We start from the raw sequence: 22,965 nt of genomic DNA, 5'->3' as shown, positions 1-22,965 counted from the left end.
GAGCACTTAGCATTTTTAAACGACGTATTTACGTTAACTTAATTACAGTCTGCCTCTCCCACTGAAAGCTCCAAAAAAGCAAGGACCATGTTTTGTTTCCTTCCTTCCTGTATATGAAGTGTTTAGCTCAATGCCTGGTAGAGTGCCATAAAAATTTGGCATAAATGAAGGGACTATAATAGATAAAATGAATAAATGAAGTAAATAGAACAAGTGAAGAGAATAGAAACATTTGGACTCAATTAGTAAAATTATAAAAATTTATATTTATAGAAGAGGTCTGAAGCATGGAGAGGGATTAGAATGGACATAAAAAAAATAAAAGTGAATAAAGGTTTGGAAAAAGTATTTATCACGAAAAGATAACCATGTAGCCTGAGAAGGGCAAAGGAAGCTTTATTAAAGTTCTCTAAAGATGTGAAAGGGATTATAGTAGATTTTGACGACATGTTTTCTTCCAACTGAAAACAGGAGAAGAAATAAGTTTAAGTTAGGGATTGCCAAACTATGTTTTGCCGCCTATTTTTATGAATAAACTTTTGCTGGAACACAGCCATGTTCACTTATGTATTGGGTTTTGCTGCCTCCTTACTACAACTGCAGAGCTGAGTAGCTGGGACTGTAGAGCCTGTAAAGCCAAAAATATTTACTGTCTGGTACTTTACACAAAAAAGTTTGCCAACTTCTAGTTTAAGCCAATACATCAGGAATTTCAATTAGGCATAAAAAACAAATTTCAGAACACTTGATCTTAAAATATAGAAAGGGATATAAGGAAACTCTTTCTGTTCAAAGTGTTTAGAAATAAAAGAGAATGGCATCTATGTGGGATTGATGGACACGAGATCTGATAGGAAAAAGAAAGGATTTTTACTTCTCTACTGAAATAGCTTCTGTCTTAATTTTCTACAAAACAATTAACAACAATTTTACTAAACTAAAATTAATTCAGTAGATCTGAATCTAAGTAGCATCACAATATGAATTTTATACTTTTTGACTAGGAAAAACCAAGATATCCAGTTTGCCATAAATGAGAAAGACAGAAAAATAGCTTCAATTGGAAGTTATATAACAGCCAAATTATAACATCTTTACTAATGACTTAGGAAAAGAAAAAATAGTTTAACTGAGCTGAAGACTAATGCAAAGAAAATGCAAAAATGCAAAAAAAAAAAAAAATGGGAGTATCCACAGAGAAAAAGAAATGGTTCTTCACCAAAATATCAAAATACTGACAAAAAGGACATTATTAGAACAACTGGTTCACTTGTATCGATAAGTGTATAATTCTACACACTCCATAAAACACTTTAATTTTGCATATTAGCAGTAGAAAAGTGACTGCTCTCTTAAGGGTAAACTGTTCACTTGATTTCTGTCTCTCAACAAAGGTTAAAAACCAAGATGTACTCATAATAAAAATTTAGGAAGATATTAATTTGAACCATTTTTAGAAATATATGTTAAATTTTTAAACACTGCCTACCTATAGCCTAATTGGAAGCCTAAGGAACCAATTATGCATGAGTTTTGAGAAGGGTAAGGAAAGGCTTAAACACACTTTTCAAACAGGGATACAGTTTAAATCTCACCTAGAGTTTTAAATATAAGAAATCAAACGTAAATTCTGGGGAGCAAAGTAATCACTCAGCCTGTCAACAAGATTATAATGGCAAGGTTAAAGGCTAGTTTTAGCTTAAGTCAGTCACAGGCTCAGACTTGGGTTTAAACTTGTAATGTGAAAATTGGGAACAACACTGGATACAACACTTTGCTTTCAAGTGAACAGAAATTCAGAATATAAGCAAAGCATTAAAGCTGATGTATAACACATAGTAGAACTCTGTTAATACAAGGTTATTATTTCATGCATTTGGCTAAACTATAAGATGTTATATTTCCCTAAAGGTAACCAATACATACTGGAAACAACACATATAACTATACTGATAGCCACCGCTAATCCTGTCTTGGGTCCCCAAACTCAAAGAGGTTTCTTTATGGAACGAAAACAGAATCCTTTTAGCTGAATGTTTAGTTCTCATGCTGGCAAAAATGCCAGAATTCTGCTGTTTCTAAAATGAGGAAAAAAAGAAAAACCTACCTAGTAGGAATGGTGGGAAAGAAATGATAAGAAAGAGTTCTGAAGGAAGATTGAATTTGAGCTAAGAAATGTTAAAAAGTCATACAACAAAGGACAGCTACTCCACAAAAGGAACAGTAATCACCCCTCAGCTCAATGAAAAAGAAAGAGGAAAAAAGAAAGGAGATAAAACGCTTTAGATAAAAATCTTCTAACTTCAGTAGTATAAAAAGAGACCTCTCTTTGCAGAGGGTATCATTGAATAAATCCTGAACCCAGTTATAAACTGGATGCCTATTCTAGACTCTCTCTTCAAAGTATTAAAGTGATTGACAGCATAATCAAGAACTTTTTCTTTTAAATAAAACCAAGACACACTGAAACACGTGTTACAAAATAGAATACTTATTTGGCAGTCTAAAATATTTTTAATTATTTAAAAATCATCTTTTATGTTTGAGGGCCACAAAAAGCTCACTTGGTTCAAAATATGTTTATTTTAGGAATTTAGGATTACAGAAATTAAGAAAAAAAGAAAGAAAAAGGTTCATGGTTCCCTAAACTGGCTTTGAAGTTTAGGAATATATATAAGGTCTTATGGAAGCCTCCCTCACTTTGGAGACCCAAAAGAGTTAGGTAGAACCTTTCACAAGGTGAGCACATAAAAATGAGTTCTGTCATCATGTTGCTTAAATAATATTACTCTCCCCACTTATTCTAGAGGGACTTTTAAATTAAATTAGATAATGGGGAAAGGAGGAAGAGTGAGGAAATTATACATATAAATTACTTCTATTTGCTTCATCCATGCTCATTTGTTAGACCACAGACTCAGTGGAAAATAGTAGCAGCTTTTCATGTTATAATAAGAAAAATTATACAGCAACAGGAACGTGGGGAAAATGTTTTCACCAATGATATAACCCAAGTTAATGCAAGTGGCTTTATAACATAGTAAGTATTCTGATTCAATGAATTTCATTTTTTAATACTGTTAAGTATTCATGCAGGCAGAGACCTGGGAACTGTTCATATGGCACAGATAAGAGAAACATATAATGCTTTCTACTCAACGTGAAATGATTAGAAGTATTAAAGGTACTAAAAATAGTTCTTACCACGTGAAATTCTAAAACATCATACATAAAAAAGCAAACCTATCTCTCCAATGAAAAGAGAATAACTAATTTTTCAATTTGTCTAGTTAAATGTTTACTTGCATAGGATTTTAATTTTCATTTTAAGTTGTAAGATTAAGAAAAACATTAATAATATTATATATATATAATAATTTATTTCTAGGTACTATTTTCTATACTATAATATTCAATTTTTATGAAACCATCAAAATAATAAATAAATGATGTGTATGTGGGAAGGCTCATGTAATATTTAGAGGAAAATAAAAATACAAAATTACATATATAATATGAACTCAACTATATACAAATGCTTAGAAATCCTAGAAAGAAATATATTAAAAACTTAACAGTGGTTATCTGTATGGAAGCATTCCTTATGGGTAATTTTTACCTTCCTCTTTATATTGTCTATATGTGTGTTTGCTTATACAAATATAAAAAATCTGTATATATAAAAATAACCTTTTTAAGGAAAGGTTCATATGAGCATATGTTAAAGATTACAGACTGCCTAAAGGAAGCTCAAAACTAATTCCCACAATAGGTCTAAGAAAAATATAACATAGACACACTTACCATCACACGAGAGGGAAACATAACTTCCTAAGTCATCAGACATGTGTCGCATCACATTTCTACCCATCTTAAGACCAAGGAAGATCCAATAATCTATTGCTGCTCCAAGAATTCCAGTCAATAAGTAAGCTAGTTCATGTTTGAAGACCTAACGTTGAGATGGGAAAAATGTTACTAAAATATATTAAAATATATGATTTCTATCAGTGTTCATTTTGAATAACTTTTGTTGAGGCAAAACTTAGCTATTTAAAAATATAGAGTATCCTAATGCTAAAAAAGAACCCTAGCAAACTAAATCTTTCTCTCCATTGTCTCCCTTTCCTTCCTTCCCTCCTCCTTCCTGCCCCACATCTATATGACAGAACAGTTAATAAAACAAATTTCCAGGACTTATATATGGATAGCCTATAACAAAATTTTAAAATAACTTTTTCCAATGGTGTCAAGTTCTTTAGTCAGGCAATAATTCCATTAAAACAATGAGGAAGTACTTGGCTTCTGTGGATTTCTAACAGGAACATTACGACTACAAAAAAATATAGATTTAGCCACTCCTACCTACTGTTTATATATAAAGTTAACCTTTACATTTCTCTAAATGGCATTTTCCAGAAAAAGACTTGAAAAACAATGAATAAAAGCTTTAGTAAAGATTGTCCTTTGTTGTAAAGAAATATATTGATTCACATTTTAATTATCAAACTATATCAAATACCATTACCTAACTTAGAGATATATAGAGATCACAGTTTTAAAAGTATAAATATTGTTTTATATTATCACTCCTATAATAAACATTATTAAATTCCTATAGGGCCGGCCCCGTGGCTTAGCGGTTAAGTGCACGCGCTCTGATGCTGGCAGCCTGGGTTCGGATCCCGGGCGCGCACCGACGCATCACTTCTCCAGCCATGCTGAGGCCGAGTCCCACATGCAGCAACTAGAAGGGTGTGCAACTATGACGTACAACTATCTACTGGGGCTTTGGGGGGATAAATAAATAAACTTTAAAAAAAATAAATAAATAAATTCCTATAAAAAATATAGCAAGGTATATGAACCTTACAATAAGTGTGTTTTACCCTAGTGTTTAAAATGTCTTTCTAATCCATAAATTATGAAGATGAAGAGGTGTGAAAATAATGTTTTTAAACACCTTTGATTTAAATGTAAACACTTTTTCACAATGACATTAAACCTAGTTGAAATTCCTATATTTTTGGTATTTGTCTAGGCATGTTGGATGCGTGAAAAAAATCACTAAATTAACAGTTGGGTAGAAGGCATGTGAAAAGGTTTAATAAATGTTATGGTATCCAAATAGATTATAACTGCTACGTTCTGTCACCATGCTATGCCTAATATGGGGTTAGTGACAGAGAAATCTCTAGTACTTTGAGCACTCAGTGACTACTGGATTTATCTCTCCCACCCTCAGCAGACAAGATTCTTATCAGTATATACAGTATTTCATTAGGGCATCACTGCTGTCAGAAGAAGCTATTAGCTAAATGATTTCCGAACTGAAGTTCTACTTCTGGTTTCTCGTGCAAACAAGGGCAAGTGGTCAAGCAGCATATACCTCGGGCCTGCTGAAACAGTGTTTATTGAGGGAAAAGCCATTAGTCAGCGTCCTTAGCAAGCGTGCAGGTCCCCTGTCACCCTACCCCACTTGGGGCAGCACACTGTATTCTGGCAGGGCTGGACTTAGAGTATGGGAGAGAAACTCTGAAGAATGGGGCTGAACGGATTTTAAGCTGCATGCTTAGGGAAGCACTGCACTTCCTCTGATGTGATCAGGGGCCATGACACAGAACCTGACTGCCAGGTCAGGATTCATGAGTGGGCGTCAGCACCACCCCCTCTCCTGCCTTGAGAGAAGGCTGGGTTTAAGCACAGTTGCAACTGTTGGGACATGGGAAGCGAGCAGCAGGACTGGCCATATCAGCAGGCTGGGAAAGTACCAACACTTCCCTTGGAGCCTGGTAGGGTCCCAGCCTTGCAGCTGACCAGAATTGACTCCCTTAAGCTCTGGGTCTTAGCCACTCTTCAAAGAACTTTGCAGGAAGCCAACTCCATTCTTTATAAAGACAACACACAGATGACCACTCTAAGCAAGTTTTACTTCTCATGGTTCAAGTTATCAAGAGAACATAAAACAGGACAGTGAAAATCTCTATTTAACTAGCAAACTGATCATGTCGAGATCCATGCCACAGAATATTTCTTCCAAAATAATGTATACCTGAATATCAGCAATGACACTGCTCAGGAAGGAAGCAAGAGAACAGTAAAGTTTGATTTCTCAAAGTATTCCCCCATCTCAAGGGTATAGTAAATCAGAATCACTTCAGATCCCTGGTTCTAAGACTCTGGATAGAGAAAGAGGTCAGCCTACAGAGTTAAGCCTCATATAAAACTACAATCCAGCACTCCGTCAATGAAAAATAACATAAAACCAACCAGTTGGGACCCTCCCTCTTTCCTTTCACAAATATATGTACACATGTACCTGACACCACAAATATCAATATTGCTTAATATTCAATTTACTTTGATATTACTGTTATTTAAAAGTTAGAGATAGGTTGGCCCTGCAGGACTTGCAAGGAACGACTGTAGCTCCTTTACCCTGACAAGAAAGATCCTGCCAAAGTTATTCTTATCTGTATGTCATTAGCTAAACATACATACCACATATGTGGCAACATATCCATCACAGAAAATTTTTATATAAAAGACACTTTCAAATCACGTCCTTGGATCCTTTTATACTATATTCTTACCTATGACACTCACTATAATAGGGCCAAGACACTGTGCAATGGATTGCACTCATTGCAACTCTGTATATAAACAATGCTACTACAATCATGCGCCATGTAATGACATTTCAGTCAACGATGGACTGCATATACAACAGCGGTTCCATAAGATTAGTACCACACAGCCTAGGTGGATAGTAGGCTATACCATCTAGGATTGTGTAAGTACACTCTATGATGTTTGCACAACGACAAAATTGCCTAATGACACATTTCTCAGAATATATTCCTGTCAGTAAGCGATGCATGACTGCATTTCTAGCATAGTGGATATATATGCATTAGAAGTGGATTAGTGAGAAAATGGCAAATAAACCATCAAAGGAGAAAAGCTTTTTTGGAATACTGAAATGTTTGCTAAAGCTGAAAGAACAGAACATGAATACCCTAAGAATTAATAAAGAAATGAAAGATAGACATGATTTGCACATAATTCATATATTTACCTTAGAATTCCTTTCTAATTTGTTAAAGTCTATCATCAGACATTCGGTCAATACAGTTCTTTATTATCTGCCAGTAAAAGTAATCTCATTTATAAACTTGGCAATCTTCCAAAAATTGACTAGTATTATGACATAGAACAAACCAGAATCTTGGCCTTCTAACTCCCAGGTTAGGGCTTTCCACAGTATCCCACAGCAATAGATGACAAACTGCTCCTCTAGTACCTCCTTTCAAAAAGATGCAAACATAATGCACATATTGTGCCTCTTCCTATTTTAAACACTGGCATTTGAAATAGAAAGTAAGTTGCAGTAGAGACTTGGCCTCTAGTCAAGCCTTTGCCCTAACAAGTTGTGACACCTTGAATAAGTTACTTAAACTCTTTAGCCTCAATTTCCTTATCTTTAAATACAAACCAGCTTCCATTCTACCTATAATTCTAGAGTTATCGTTAAATAGTACTTAAGGACATCACAAAGAAAAGTAGGACTCACCACCAAGCTTAGTAAAATTTATACCTCCTCCATAACCTTGACACAGCCCACCTCTGCTCTTTGCCAAGGAAAGCCCAAAGCTTTCTCAGATTAATGACAATGAAATTCACTGCCATTGTGTCACTGTGCAATACTTGCTGATTGACATTATGACAAAACAATATTAGCATAAACTGAGGACTTCTGTTTAGCTAATGACTTAAATTGAATGCTTCAACTCAGCAAATCAAGAAACAAACGTTTTACAGTACAGAAAATGATGTCTGTGAACATGCATGGAATTCTTGAAATTGGAAACTGCCAAAAAGATTTAATTAAGTACAAGAATGAATTCTAACAGATAAGGTAACACAATAAAAAAACAGTTTATATGAATTTAAGCAATTCAAATGTTAAATAAAAATTAGTTTGCAAAGTTTAAAACCAGTTCTCATATTACAACTGATGCTACAATTTATTCTAGATTGCTTCAAAAATATCTTGAATTTATTTATAAATTTGAACAAAAAATCTTCAAGTTAAATATGTACAAATCTGTTACTATTTACATCAGTATTTCCTGAGTAAATTCTTATCTGTGCTAGTCCTTTGGTGATTTAGTAAAATTGTGAAAACGTCAGTTTTATTATTGTTTTCAGTTATAAAGGAGCAATTTCATTTATATAATCAAATGGATAAAAAAGAAATGCTCCATAATGAGGAAATTATCCTTAATGATTCTATTGTCTAAAAAGTACATAAAAAGGCAAATAGTATTTAATAAGGATGTTATCAATTTTAGCTTAGAAGTATTATCCTCAACTGGCCATCAATCCAGTATGGAATCAATCCATCTCATATTAAGTCTTCCTCTTTTCCTGCTGTCTTCTACCTTTCCCAGCATTACTGTTTTTTCCAAAGAATCCTGCCTTGTCATGATGTGCCCAAAATAGGGCAGCCTCAGTTTTATCGTTTTTGCCTCCAGCAATAGTTCAGGCTTAATTTGCTCTAGGACCCCCGTGTTCGTCTTTCTGGCAGTCCACGGTATCTGCAGAGATCTCCTTCAACCCCATATTTCAAATGAATCAATCTTTTTCCTGTCAGTCTTCTTCACTGTCCAGCTTTGGCATCTGTACATAGTAACTGGGAATACGAGGGTGTGGATAATCTTGGCCTTAGTCTCACACGACACTTATTTACACCTGATGATCTTTACTAATTCTTTCATTGCTACTCTTCAGAGTCTCAATCTTCTCTTGAGTTCTTGGCTGCAGTCTCCATTTAAATTGATGACTAAACCAAGGTAAATAAAATCTTTAACAATTTCAATGTCTTCATTGTCTATGTTAAAGTTATGTAGTTCTTCTGTAGTCATGAGTTTTGTCTTCTTGATGTTCAAATTCGGTCCTGCTTTGGCACTTTCTTCTTTCACTTTCATCAGAAGTTGTTTCAAGTCATTGCTGCTTCCTGCCAGCAAGATGGGTGTCATCTGCATATCTTAGATTGTTGGTATTTCCTTCCACCAATTTTCACTTCTGCTTCATCTGAGTCTAGCCCAGTTTTTCGTCTGATATGTTCTGTGTACAGATTAAACAGATAGGCAGATAAAATGCATCCTTGTCTGACACTGTTGCCTGTAGGAAACCATTCTGTCTCTCCATATTCTGTGCTGACAGTGGCTTCTTGTCCACACTACAGGTTATGTATCGGGACAATCAAGTGTTGAGGCACGCCCATTTCTTTCAGAGCTGCCCATAGCTTTTCATGATCCACACAGGCAAAGGTCTTACTGTAGTCTATAAAACATAGACTAACCTGAAATTCTTTGGAGCACTCCAGTAGCCAACAAATAATCGCAATTAGATCTCACGTGCCTCTCCCTTTTCAAAATCCAGCTTGGACATCAGGCATTTCTTGCTCCATGTAAGGTAAAAGCCTTTGTTGCAGCACCTTGGGCATCACTTTACTTGAATGGGAAATTAGAGCAATGAAGTGTAGATAGTTCTATTTTGGTTGAATATTTTCAATTTACATAAATTTATACAATCATATGTCTTTTTAAAACAGACGCACGTACAAGAAAGTGGCTTCTCACCTGGTTATTGCCACATAATAGGATTACATGATCACAAAGAAGTCAAGCTATACCCAGAAACAATCTTCCTTTTTTAAAGCAAATTAAAAAAAAAATAGGGCCCTCAAAAGAATTTTCTTTTTTAAGCATGCCTCAGACAATCCCTAAATAGAATTTTTAAAAACCAGTAAGGGCTTCTGTTTCTGATAATAGAGGACTAGGTAATTCAGATAAACTTCCTCTTATAGAATAAATTTCCTCTTATAGAAGAAAACTAAAAATGTTGAATAAAATATGTAAAACATTTTCTGGAAAGTTATGAGAAATTGCTAAACTAAGATCTAGGAGAAGGCAAAAGCCAAGTGAGGCACTCACCAATAGCTGACTTTGCCCTAAGGACATTTGTTGACCCTGGAGAAAGAGCTGATATACAGAAGTGTGGTTTTTGAAGCCTAGGGGAAAAGGAGCATAAAAGTCATATCCTAAGGCCTAACACCCAATACACCGAGACCCTGCAGGCCTTCACTCTCAAGAGGAAGCGAATCAGAAGCAAAACTACATGTATTTGTAGCCCTGTACTCCTGTACTTCACTTAGACTATCCAAGAACCCTCGAACCTGGCAACAGAAATTCTCTCTGGAGGAAGATATTCTGTGTCTTGGCCACAAATTGTTTCTATAATTTTTCAAATGCAGTTTATGGCACATAGTAAACAATAACTAGCTTGCAAGAGATTATATAAGGCACAAGAGAAGGAAACAGCAGAAACAACAAACAGAAACAGATCCACAAAGACTTCAAATATCAAAGAATCAGATATAGACTACAAAATAACTCTTACTGCAATGTTCAAAGACAAAAGAAAACCTTGAAAACTTTGTAGGGAACTAGAAACCATAAAAACGTATAGTAATTTAGAAGTGAAAAAGTCTAAAACTGGAAAAAATACAAAAATTAAAAATGCAATGGTCATATTTAACATATTAGACACAGCTAAAAAGAGACTAGTGAACTAAAAATTGGATGAAAAGACACGATCCAGAATGTTCCAAGTGTAGGAAAATAACTGAAAATATAAATGAGAGGGTAAAAAACAAAGAGGATACAAAAAGAAGGTGTAACGTAAGTTTAACTGGAAATTAAAAAGTAGAGGAGAGAAAATGGATGGAGAAAACATTAGAAAAGAAACTACATAAGAATTTTCCTTAAGACAGAATAGAATTTATGGCCATTTGACACCAGAGCTCTCTACCCTAACTACTACGTTTACTATCCCTGAAGAAAATGTTACCGTGCTAGCAGTTATGATGATATATCAGTCATGAATCACAAGATGACATCACTATATATAAAGCAGAAACTGTTACAAAAAAAAAAATTCACAAAGTAGATTCAGAAGAGTTAAACAATTAAGCTTGGCCTAATACATGATAGAGAAAAATGTAAAACAACAGAGAACACATTTTGGCCCTTAATCTCACATGGGGTCAAAAAGAAAGGTTCAGTTAATTTCAGAAAGCAGAAATCATATACGGCTTGTTTTTTTAACTATAATTCACTATTAGAAGTTAACAACAAAAACATAGACAAAATCCATCAACAATAATAAAAACTCATTCATTTAGAAGTTTTAAAATATTCTTTTTTTTTTTTTTGCTGCAGAAGATTCACCCTGAGCTGACATCCATGCCAATCTTCCTCTATTTTTTAGTATGTGGTCCACCAGCACAGCATGGCTGCTAACAGAGTGGTGTAGGTCTGCGCCTGGGAACTGAACTCGCGATGCCAAAATGGAGCGCGCTGAACTTAACTACTAGGCCACCAGGGCTGGCCCTAAAACACTCTTTTAAAACACTTCTTGGATCACAGGGGAATTCATAATTGACAACAAAAAATACTTTGAAATAACCAATAAGAGCAGCCTAGACCAAAGTATTGAAACCTACGAAATGAATCTCAAGTTGTACTCAAAAGGCAATTTATATTAAGTGTACGTAGTAGAAATAAAGACTAAAAAGAAAAAAGATCCAAACACTCAAAAAGATAGAAGAGAAAGTAAAAGGAAAGAATTAAAAAAATATAAGCAGAAATTAATGACGTAACACAAAAAAAGTAGACAATAAAGTCCCAAAGGCAGATCATTTTGAAAAGGAGAAAGGTGACTACTATCTATTATGCACCCCAAATGCGGCACAGTATGCTGCTTATGCACTTCATATATTTTACTGCATTTAACTTTCCCAACTACCCTTCAGACAGAAAATACACTGACATTACTGTGTGTTAAATTTCTAATGACAAGCAAAACCTACTTATGAAGAAAGAGTTCAGGAAATAACTCTTAACATCCAGAAAAGTAGTTTTAAAAACAAGTAGAACTTTTTATTAGTAGTATACAAAAAAATTTATGAACTTAATTTTTTAAACCTTAAGAATTAGGTTCCTTAAGAATTAAAATGTACAAAAGTAAAAAAAATCTAGAATGATAAGTAACTATAGATTTCTTAGCAGTAATAATCAAATACCTGTCCCTGGCTACTACATCCAAATGTGAGATGACGAAGAAACCAGCCTCCAAGGACCTTTTACCTTACAACTAGATAAACTAACTAGAAAACAATGACATATTTGTGTAGATTTTAATTTTTTGCAAGTAATTCAAAGAATAAAAGGAAGAAAAAAAGATGCATAATTCAGAGATATACTTTTTTCAAAGCATTACTCATTTATAAATTAATCCTACTTACATCATTAGACTTGCATTTTTCCTTGTGAGAATATATAGTCCACTCCAAAAGCATATTTAATGGTTTGGTCAAAAGCCCAGAGGTCTCACTTCCTGACCAAAAGATTTCAAAAACAACTGCCTTTCCTGTTATTTTCAGACTCTGAGAATCTGACCAGTCATACAACCTAATGAAAATATAAATGAAAGGTATATCTTTACACCAATTTTATCACTACAGTTAGGCATAAAATCTTACCTTCCGTCATAAAACAAAAAAAATTCTAGCAATTTCTGAATATAAAAAAGTCATAATATATGAAGATTATAATATATAACTATAATAAAGGACAAAATATAAAAAAATGGCCTCAGTTCAGTATAATCACCAACAAGTACACAAAGTAATCTAACTGCAAGTTTTAGGGCACACACAAAACTTACCATGGATATTAGATTCAGTGTTAAAACCTAGTATAGCTTTTTGTTTAAGTATTCAACTACTAAAGAATTAAAAAATATACAAATTCTGAAAAATAAAAACACTCTTACCCATCCAAATGTTATAAATCAGTGAAAAATAAAAATGTGAACTAAGGAAACATAAAAGAAGTATATAAACCTTTAGTGCCACTGAAGGACTGTCTCTGGAAATACGCTTTTAAAATAAATCTACTTTAAACTCAAAAACAAGGTGTTTTTAAGAAATATATACGTAAATGATTAGAAAAATGATACTTTAAACAATAAAAATATAGAAAAATGGTTTTTTTGTGATTAAAACTTACTTTTGACTCAGATGTCGCACTTCACTTTCAACTAAATTAAAGAAAAATCTGAGCAGAGCCAGGTGGAGCACCTTAGAGCCAATAATATTTTCCGAAATTTGATGACAAAAACCTTCATTGAAAAGGCAAGACCTGAAAGACATGAACCCAACAATCTATAACATACAAGCAATTCATTGCGTGATTTGTGGACAAAGCATTCCTTTTTTTAGATTATTATTGGAATTTTAAGGAAATTTGCTTCAACAAAATATAAATTGAGCAAAATTTTATTAATATTTTTTCCTTTAAAAATTAAACCATGTCAAATATCTCGAGACACTTTTTTAATAATACAGATCTAATTTCTCTATTTTTCAGCGATTGTAATGTTTATCAACCATATGGTACCCCCCCTTTGAACTCTTTATTTCACTGATAAAGAAAAAAATTATGAATTTCATTAAGCCCTTTTGATTTAGATGACCAGTGATATTCTCAATTTATAATACTCTCCATAATCCTCCTCTTACTCAAGATTGTTTTCTTTTACATTATTTAGTAAAATAAGGGTCATTTAGGGCTATTTTTTTTAGAGTTTTAAAACTTCAGTATTTATTTTCTTCCCATCTTCTATAGCAGTCCTGTTCAACAGAATTTTCTGTTATGATGGATATGTTCTATTGGATATTTGAAATGTGGTTTGTGAAACTGAAGACTTGAATTTTTAATTATTTAATCTTAATTACATTTATATAGCCATATGTGGCTAGCGGCTACTGAGTTGGACAGCACAGTTCTATAGTATTTTCTTAAAGAGAACATAAGATTACTCAGAACTCTAGGACTAAGAGAGATAGAATCTAGGCAACAATATTTATTACAATCTTCTTCCAACTTTATTTTCAATTATATCAAGAATGTACTTGTAACATTCTACCTCTGTCTTCACCTTCCTCATCTTCTTTTTGAATACCACATTCTCAGGTTAGGAAGGTCCTTAATAGCTACTAATTCACTTAATACTCGAATCTGTTCTAGAAGACCCTCCATGCCCATTTAGTTATTCAGCCTATCTGAAAACCACTGGAGATGGATACCACAGTATCTTTTCTTTTCTTCTTTTTTAAAAAAACAAATATTATGGAATATTTCAAATATATATAAAAGTAGACTATAATCACCCAGCTCATGTATACTCCTACCACTTCTCTAGGCACCTTCCTCCTGACCCCCAATGAACCCAATTATTTTCAAAGGAAATCTAGGCATTTCTGTTTATTAAAAAGTCTACTTTTAAGCTGTCCAAATTCCATTTCCTGTAGCATCAATTAATTCAGCCAAACATTTATTAAGCACTTATTATGTTCTAGGCATTATATTAACTACTGAAGATGAAGATGTTTAAGACTGAGCATCTACTCTTAAGGAAGTCAGAGCCTGCTCTGAGCGACAAACGCAAAGTAAAGGGCAAGAGTTAGGAAGTGGCATCTGACCTGGCATTTTAAAGGATAATGAGGAGTTGGCCATATATTTCTGGGGTGGCAGGAATGGAGGTATATGTAGGTAGAGAAAACAGAAGAGCAAAGACATAGGAAACGAAAAACAGTTCAGTCATTGGGCATACTTGGGAAAATGATGAAGATGAGAAGGGAGACATATCTAGGGGCTAACTCAAGAAGAGCCTTACATGTTTTGCTAAGGAATTTAAGCTGTCTCCTATAGGTGATGTGTGAGTTAATGAAGGACTTTTATCTGGGAAATGACAAGATCACTTTGGAAAGAACAGACTGGGGTACTTTGGAAGATAAAGGGAAAAAAATAGAATCAAGATCAATAAAGAAGGTATTGAAATAGTTTACATAGGAAGGAATGAGGGCTTTTAAATAAAGGCAATGACAAAAGATTTGGAAACTAGGAAGGAGGTCAACTACATAAACCATATATCCACATCCAATACCTATGCTGGGCTGGTACTGTTGTGTTAGAACTGTGTTTACATCTCAGTCTCCTTCAATAGTGTAGGAACTGTTATTTTATTCATCTTTTTATCCCTGAAATGTAGCACTGAAATGGCTTCCAGTAAGTACTCAAGAAACATTTTTTTCAAAGAAAGAATAAATGCATGCTAGCTAGCTGATTAGTTCACTTCAAATATATCACAACCAAGATGGTAAATGAATCTTTCTGATCTCAAAGAGCTAACCGAAGGTCCAACCTTTGCCTAGCTGGTCAAGTATCCTTGCTCTCACTACTATGGTCCTCCTAAAGCTGAACATTAGCATAGAAAGAAAGTACTTCCCAGACAACGGTGGGCTATCAGATAGAGAAAGCTATCTGAGAAGAAAGGGAAAAATGATTAGCTCTGTTTGGGAGAAAAAAGGAGAAATAGGAAGTATTTCCGGAGAGCGTAACATTTGTAAGACAAAGGGAGGATGTAGGCAGATGACAGCATGTGCAGAGGCATGAAAGAAATGACATATTTAGGAAACATTAAGTTCAGTTTCAAAATTCGAATTTCTAGCTGAAAAAATACAACAGAAACACTAAAACAGATACTGTATACAGTTACCAATGTTTACACTTATCATGATCAAAATTTGATGATGTCCATATTCAATAAATTAATTTTCTTAATTTTTAAAACAATATGCAAACTTATTTTGTTTTAAAAAAATAATGCTTTGGCTTTCCTGGGAGTCCATTTCATGTATTTATTAAACATTTATTTTCCTAATAAACTGATCAACAAACATGACCAATTTTGACATGGCTTTTTTATAAGAATTTTGCAATAAATACAACACTGAAATATACACACACAGAAATTTTTTCTAAATAAAATGTACTTTCTTCATCAGTATCTAAAAAATAAATAGCATAACAACTACCAGCTGAAATTTTGCATCCTCACATGTAAAGTTCCTTACCTGATAAGCACTTCTATTAGAGACCATGCTCCTTTCATACAAGTTGGACACTGAAACAACTCTAAGTAATATCTTGACATGGCTGGGGACTTCCAAGGAGGATGTAGGTGAAGAAGAGCTGATAATATATGAAAGTATCGACCAGGAAACGTATCTATGTTATCCTATTATTTAAAAATAAACAAACAAATAAAACACTATAGCTAAAAGTACAGCTTCACCAGCTAATTCAGAGTAAAACTATGACAACCCTGGCCTAATTTTCTTGCCAAATATAGGTTTTTGGACAAAGGAGAGCAGAGGGAAGTATCATGTTTAGCTAATTAAATACTGCACCCGTAGAGCACACTCTATATATGTATCTAGACTTTAGATAATCCTAGCTATTGGGACTAACTTACATGAAATGTCCATTTTACATGATTATAGTGAGATTAAGAGTTCCAAAATGTGACCTGAAAGGAACTAAAGGTAAGAAACATTTCATGCAACATTCTTACTTATCACCAACATTAGTCCGACATAGCTTACATCTGTTATTTCTTCAAATTGGCACCCCGATGAAGAATATGATTAGAAAGCTACCTTGAAAAGCTGTTCTACTAGTCTTCACAGTTTAAGGAGTATGTTTATTGTCTATGTATACTATGAATAAAAATGATTATCAATGTACTAAGGGGGTAATTTACCAAACGGCATTCTAGATCGTTGTACTCTTGATTTTTATGTTAGCTACTTTATTGCCACAGAAAAATATCAGATAAATTTTTCCCAAGAGAAAATTATCTTGGAAATTCTGGGAAAATAATAAGTTAAAGCACTCAGAATAGGACCTAGTATATAGTTTAAAAATAGAAAAGAAATGGTAAAATATTGGTACTGCATTTCCTATTAAAATGATGGAAAAAAATACTAAAAAGAGAAAAAACAAACAGTAAACATACAAAAAATGAGAAAATGTTCATATTTTAACATTCTTTGAAAGGTTATAAACTCTTAAGACTGCTCTTACCTGTAGAACGTTCTCTAGAAGAGCATGAAGAAGGCATACAGGAGGGATATAATGTGCTTGCAAAGAGGAAAGTTCCTCAATTGCTTCTTTAAAAAACTGTCCTTCTATGAGGCTTTCAATTAAATTTAATACACCTCTGGGAAATCCAGCATTTTTAACCTAAGGAAAATAAGATTCTATGACTCAAAGAAGAGAAGGGTAAAATTCTGGGATTAAATCTTGAATTAGTAAGGAGACTTAATTTCCTTATCTGTAAAATAAAGATAATTCCTGCCCTCACTACTTCACAGGGTTGTTACATGGTTCAAAAAGGATGATTTATATTAATGTTTTACAACTACGAAGCACTGCAAAAATATACATTATTGTCTTATTTATTATTCTCTGTTGCCTTAAATAGCGAGGGAAAATACTACCTCTAAAAGAAAACTTTAAAAGGCATTTGCAAAGTCTGGCTGATAATTAGGAGATCTCAGTCAGAGCTACAACTACACATAATTTTCTAGGTGCAAAATTATTTTGGGGTTTTCTTTTAAACTTATAAGGAAACTATATCTATTAAGACATACTAAATATATTAAGATGCCGTCAAACACAATCAATATTTGCGAAAAGTGACAAGTGCTACAGTATTATAAAAATCACTCTGAGGATGCATATTAATATAACTCTAGGAGTTCCACAAAATATATTCCCCCTGGTCAAAACATTTTTAACAATAAAATGAAAGTACAGTCATGCATTGCATAATGATGACAACAGACCACATACACGATAGTGGTCCCATAAGATTAGTGTCATATAGTCTAGGTGTGTAGTAGGCTATACCATCTGGGTTTGTGTAAGTATCCTCTATGATGTTTGCACAACAAGGAAATCGTTTAATGACACATTTCTCAGAATGTATCTCATGACACATGACTGTAACTCTTTGAACTAGTTGAGAATCAAAAATACTCTGAAAGACTACATGGAGTAAAACAATTTTCAAGGAATGAACATATATGATGATATATAAATGACAAAGGAAATAATATACCTTTGTAAATATTACATTGAAAATTTAATCTAGAAGTAGTAATTATGAAAGTTATGAAATATGAGAACAGGGATACATATCTCACCTATGATGAGCACAAGGTAAGTTTTTAACTCTTGTTATAAGTTTTTACTACTGTATAGAATTTTTTTTTGGAGCTTTAACAGAACAGTATTTTTCTTTTTCATTTCTGATTAGAGAAACTAACATTTCAAATTTGATAGGAAGCTTTGTTGTACAGAGGACACATTCCTTTATACCAAAATAACTAAAAATAACAAAACACAAAGCTCCTTTCGCCCCCGTCACCACCCTACTTGAAGCCCCTTACCTCGGCACTGTATACTGATTGTTTTTCTATTCTAATGCAGCTGTATCTGATAGCCTACAAAACAGCAACCATATAATTAAAACTAAACATTTTTAGGTTGAAAAATACATTCCAGCTTACAAAGCATTAAAACCTTGGCCAAACTTACAAAATAGATTCAGGAAGACGTTAATAGCTATAATTTGATCTGAGTGTCATGTTTGCTCAGACTAGTGACTTCTATTATTTTAGGGTAATGGCATTCTCATGAGTGTGAACGTTGTCTATTTTCTAAATTAAATTAAAATAAATTAAAAGGTAAAGTCATATTCACTTTGAAGACCTGAAGAGGTCCATTGTCCTCAGCATTTTAATAATTAGAAATATAAATGGGGAGAACATTTTATATAAGAGTCCATAGGTGAAAAAATGTAGTCATGTTTCCTATATAATCACATGTAAAATCTTTCTCTATTATTTTAAAATAGCTATAATTGTATATTTGTTTAAAAGATTATACTGAAAAAATGTTTGCAACAAACATAAAAGGAGAGAGAATATCCTATATGAAGAGTTCTAGAAACAATGATATAAAACAACCTAACGGAAAAAAAGAAAAAGAATATGAACAAGCAATTGGCAGGGGAAGACATACAAAACTGGCAACTGAAGGTATAAAATATGCTTAAACTTGCTACTAATAGAAGAAATACAAATTAAAACAATGATATAGCTTTGGCTTCCACTTAGGATGTAGAAAGCTGGAAAAGAGAGGCGCTTCCACATTACAAACAAGAAAAGGCCGAAAAATCTACTAAATCGTAATTTTACTTGAATCCATCAGACAGCGGAGGTCTCAGGGCAACCAACTAAACTGCAATATGAAGAAAGACAGGTGACTCTGAGGACATGGGACATGAGCATGGATTTATTTGAAACAGAGCATGGTAGGAAGAGGAGGGCTTTCATTAAAGAGGATAAGAAAATTTCAGCTTAAATTTTACACCACTTGCTAAAGGCCAAGTGTGGACTAGCACAAGAGAACAGAATCCCTGGGAATCAAAGACATAAGGGGAGTTTGCACTCAATGGCAGGACCTTCTCCATGGACCTCATTGGGTGCTCAAGTGGAAAAAAAGGAGACAAGGTGGGAAGCTAAAGAAAGCCTCCCTCATGGTAAAGGCCTGGGGGAGATGAACAGCAGCTGCTGTGGGAAAGGCAGCAAACTCTGTTACCCTCACGACACAAGTGAAAATCCGTAACCTTCTGGGTAAGGGAAGAGGAAAAAAAAACTCTTTACCCCTGAAGACGGGCAGGAAAAGATCACGGCTCCAGATCATAAGAGAGCCCCTACCACTGGAGGCGGGGCAAGATCACTAAGAAAGCCCTTCCTCCAAACCCAGGACCTCAAGGCCTGCCCAAGACTGAGCCTGAACCAGCACAACAGAAGCGGATCTTCCAGCCCTCATCTTCCAGTATCAGGCCAGCCAGCATCCAGCAACAAGTTATAGCAGTGTGTAAACACAAAATTTATCTGTGACATCACTGAAGTATAAAAAGCAGAGAATTTAGCATATTTACTAAATGTCCAAATACATTACTGTTCATAACAAATTAATGAAGAAAATTATTTTAAGACATATTAAACTCGAGTCACATATTATTATCATTATTATTATTTTTTGTTTATACTAGAGGAGGATAAGAAACTGTACAAAATTTTTAGTATGCCAAGTTCTACCTGAGCTCTATATATGTGCTTCCTTAAGGCATTTTTTATTTCAATAATATCCACATCTGTTCCGATATCCTTGGTTTTTGATTCTTTGGCATGATCAGCAAAAACAGAATTCTTTACTTCTTTCTGTATACACATAGAAGTACTTTAGACAGTGTACTAAAGACAGTATCAACGTAAATGATAAGTCTCACAATGGACAATATAATACAAGAAGAGCACATTTATGCAGTGTTAATCACAGCGAAGATCCTTACAATCATATTATATAAAAATTACACGATGAAATAGGAAGTTAAAAAAAGCAAACATTTTAATTTGGAAAGTTTTACCTGCTATTTACATATGTACCTTCTTAAGGTACTTTTCATTTTAACCTGTTCCAAATCTTTCCTGGAATATTTTTTTTTTCCTTTGTTGCCATATTCACAGAAAACTGATCCATTATTTACTTACCTTTATCATTTTTCTAAAGATCCTTCTGAATATATATGTATACAAACATGCTGTGGTTTAGACTGCAAAATAAAGTTATACTCTAGAAAAATTAACTCAAGAAGGATTCCATTTAAAAGACAAGCTATCTTATTAACACATGGTCTGTATCATACCAGGGAAGAGCAAGATAAAAACTAAAATTTAGATTAGAATATACTACACAAACTACATGCACACATAGTCTTAAGGTATTTTTCATTTAAAAATTTTAGTCTCTTTTTTTTGAACTTTTGTTTCTTTTTCTTTTTTGTTACATTCAGGCAAAACAAAGTATATTTAAATATCCTGATTATTAACTCAAATTTCTTTGTATGCAGGCATAAACACTTTCATTGTCAACTAAAGTTAATTATAAGATTAATTATGAATTTCACACCAGATCAACTCAAGAAGATTTTTTCCCATAAGATGTGGAGGTTATATTTAACATAGCAAGCAATCATAACGATTAGATTATATGTCTAGACTCTATTAGGGAAGAGCTAGAAAAAAATGAAAACTGTTTAGCTCAGCTTACAAAGTTTTACCTGATCTCTATATATTTGCTTTCTTAAGGAACTTTTAATTTTGTCATGTTTGACATCCTTCCCGGAAACTCCTTCTTTTTCTTTTTTGCATTTCTTCCTCAAAGTATAACTCCTTAGAATATCTTCATCCTTTTTCTTAATGTCCTTCTACAAGTATATAGACCACAATTATACAAATCTCAACATGTATGATACATGTTACAAAATCCAAATAAACTCAAGAAGAGTCTGACTTACAACACAAGTATAACACATTAAAAAGATAATGGAGTCACACACAACAAGAAATTTCATCCACTTTTGGAGCGGGTATACATTAGTAAAAGCTTCCAGAAAACAGCTGGACATTATCCATTACAGTTGAACATGCACAGTCCTTATGACCCAGCAGTTTAACTCCTTGGAATATATCCTAAGCTAGAAAAAATCTCGAACATGTGTACCAAGAGTCATGTAAGAAAATGTTCACACTGTTCATGGCAGAATTGCTCATAATTGCAAAAACCAACCAATCAAACACAAAACAAAAAGAAACCCAAATACTTATCAATAGTAAAATGAATAATAATTGTGAAACAATGAAACATTATATATACCAGTAAAAAAGTAAGTCACAGAAAACTATAGACCATAAACTACAAAAAGTTCATTAACAGGCAAAACTAAATACATTGTTAGGGATACAAACACAGCTGGTAAAGCAATAATAAAAACAAGAAAATAATTAAAAGAAATTCCAAGATAGAGGTTACCTCTGCGTCAGAGGAAAAGGGGATGCAGTTTGGAAATGTCACAGCAGGGTCTTAAAAAACTGGGATTGCTCTATTTCTTAACCTAACTGGTGGTACATAGCACTCATTTTTGTATTCTTTTAAAAATTGTACACAAATGCATTATAAACACTTTTTTTTACATATAATCGAGAAGAAATGATTCATGAATGACATTATATTTGTAAATTTACAAAGAGCTGTAAAATATGAATAAATTACTTTTAATTTGGAAGGTCTTACCTGATTTCCATATGTGTGCCTTCCTAGGGCATTTCTCATTTTAATAAATTTGAAATCTTTACTGGAATCTCTGAATTCTTCTTTTTGGTGATGTTCAGTCCAAATAGAACTAACATTAACATCTTCATCATGATTTTGCATTTCTTTCTGCATGTTTGTAAAAATACTTTAGTTAAACCGTGGATTAACCATAGCCTCAACATAACAAATGCAAGTCACAATCAAAAAACCCACGCAAGAAAGTAGGTTTTGTAAAATGTGCATATGAGAGTAAATATAGTAAAAAGCTTTGTGAATTATATTACATCTTAATTATACTAAGATGAAGCAGAAAAACATAGATTTTTAATTCACAAAGGTTTATATTGTATTTAGATATATATTTAATTTCGGTACTTTATAAACTTAATCTTTCTTGGAATCTGCCTTTACTTGTTTGTCATATGACTAGTCAAATGGAATCTGGTTATCTTTATTATTTTATTTTATTTTTCCAAATGTTTGTAAAAATAATTTAGGCTGTAGATCAAATAGAGTCCTGCCATTATTAGACATATCAAACGAAACATCTCAAGAAGATATTTATTTATTTTTTTTTGCGAGGAAAACCAGCCTTGAGCTAACATCCATGCCAATCATCCTTTTTGCTGAGGAAGACTGGCTCTGAGCTAACATCTATTGCCAATCCTCCTCCTTTTTTTCTCTTTTTCTCCCCAAAGCCCCAGTAGATAGTTGTATGTCATAATCGTACATGCTTCTAGCTGCTGTATGTGGGATGCCG

At 33.5% G+C, this 22,965-nt stretch overlaps 1 protein-coding gene across 1 annotated transcript in view; it reads right to left on the bottom strand.

Moving 5' to 3' along the window:
* SLF1 (SMC5-SMC6 complex localization factor 1) overlaps positions 1-22,965 on the bottom strand; it is a 57,459-nt gene that overhangs the window by 10,730 nt on the left and 23,764 nt on the right. The window contains exons 6-14 of the mRNA XM_058531893.1: positions 22,185-22,331; positions 21,172-21,318; positions 20,150-20,272; positions 18,431-18,484; positions 17,061-17,219; positions 16,049-16,212; positions 13,140-13,271; positions 12,374-12,539; positions 3,805-3,952 (exon numbers count right to left, since the gene is read on the bottom strand). Coding sequence (XP_058387876.1) covers positions 3,805-3,952; positions 12,374-12,539; positions 13,140-13,271; positions 16,049-16,212; positions 17,061-17,219; positions 18,431-18,484; positions 20,150-20,272; positions 21,172-21,318; positions 22,185-22,331 — 1,240 coding nt within the window. The remainder of the gene's footprint in view (positions 1-3,804; positions 3,953-12,373; positions 12,540-13,139; positions 13,272-16,048; positions 16,213-17,060; positions 17,220-18,430; positions 18,485-20,149; positions 20,273-21,171; positions 21,319-22,184; positions 22,332-22,965) is intronic.

The sequence above is a fragment of the Diceros bicornis genome, chromosome 1 (genome assembly GCF_020826845.1).
Source record: "Diceros bicornis minor isolate mBicDic1 chromosome 1, mDicBic1.mat.cur, whole genome shotgun sequence".
NCBI lineage: Eukaryota > Metazoa > Chordata > Mammalia > Perissodactyla > Rhinocerotidae > Diceros > Diceros bicornis.
Note: the sequence above shows the minus strand (reverse complement) of the source record. Positions and strands in the feature narration are given on the sequence as shown.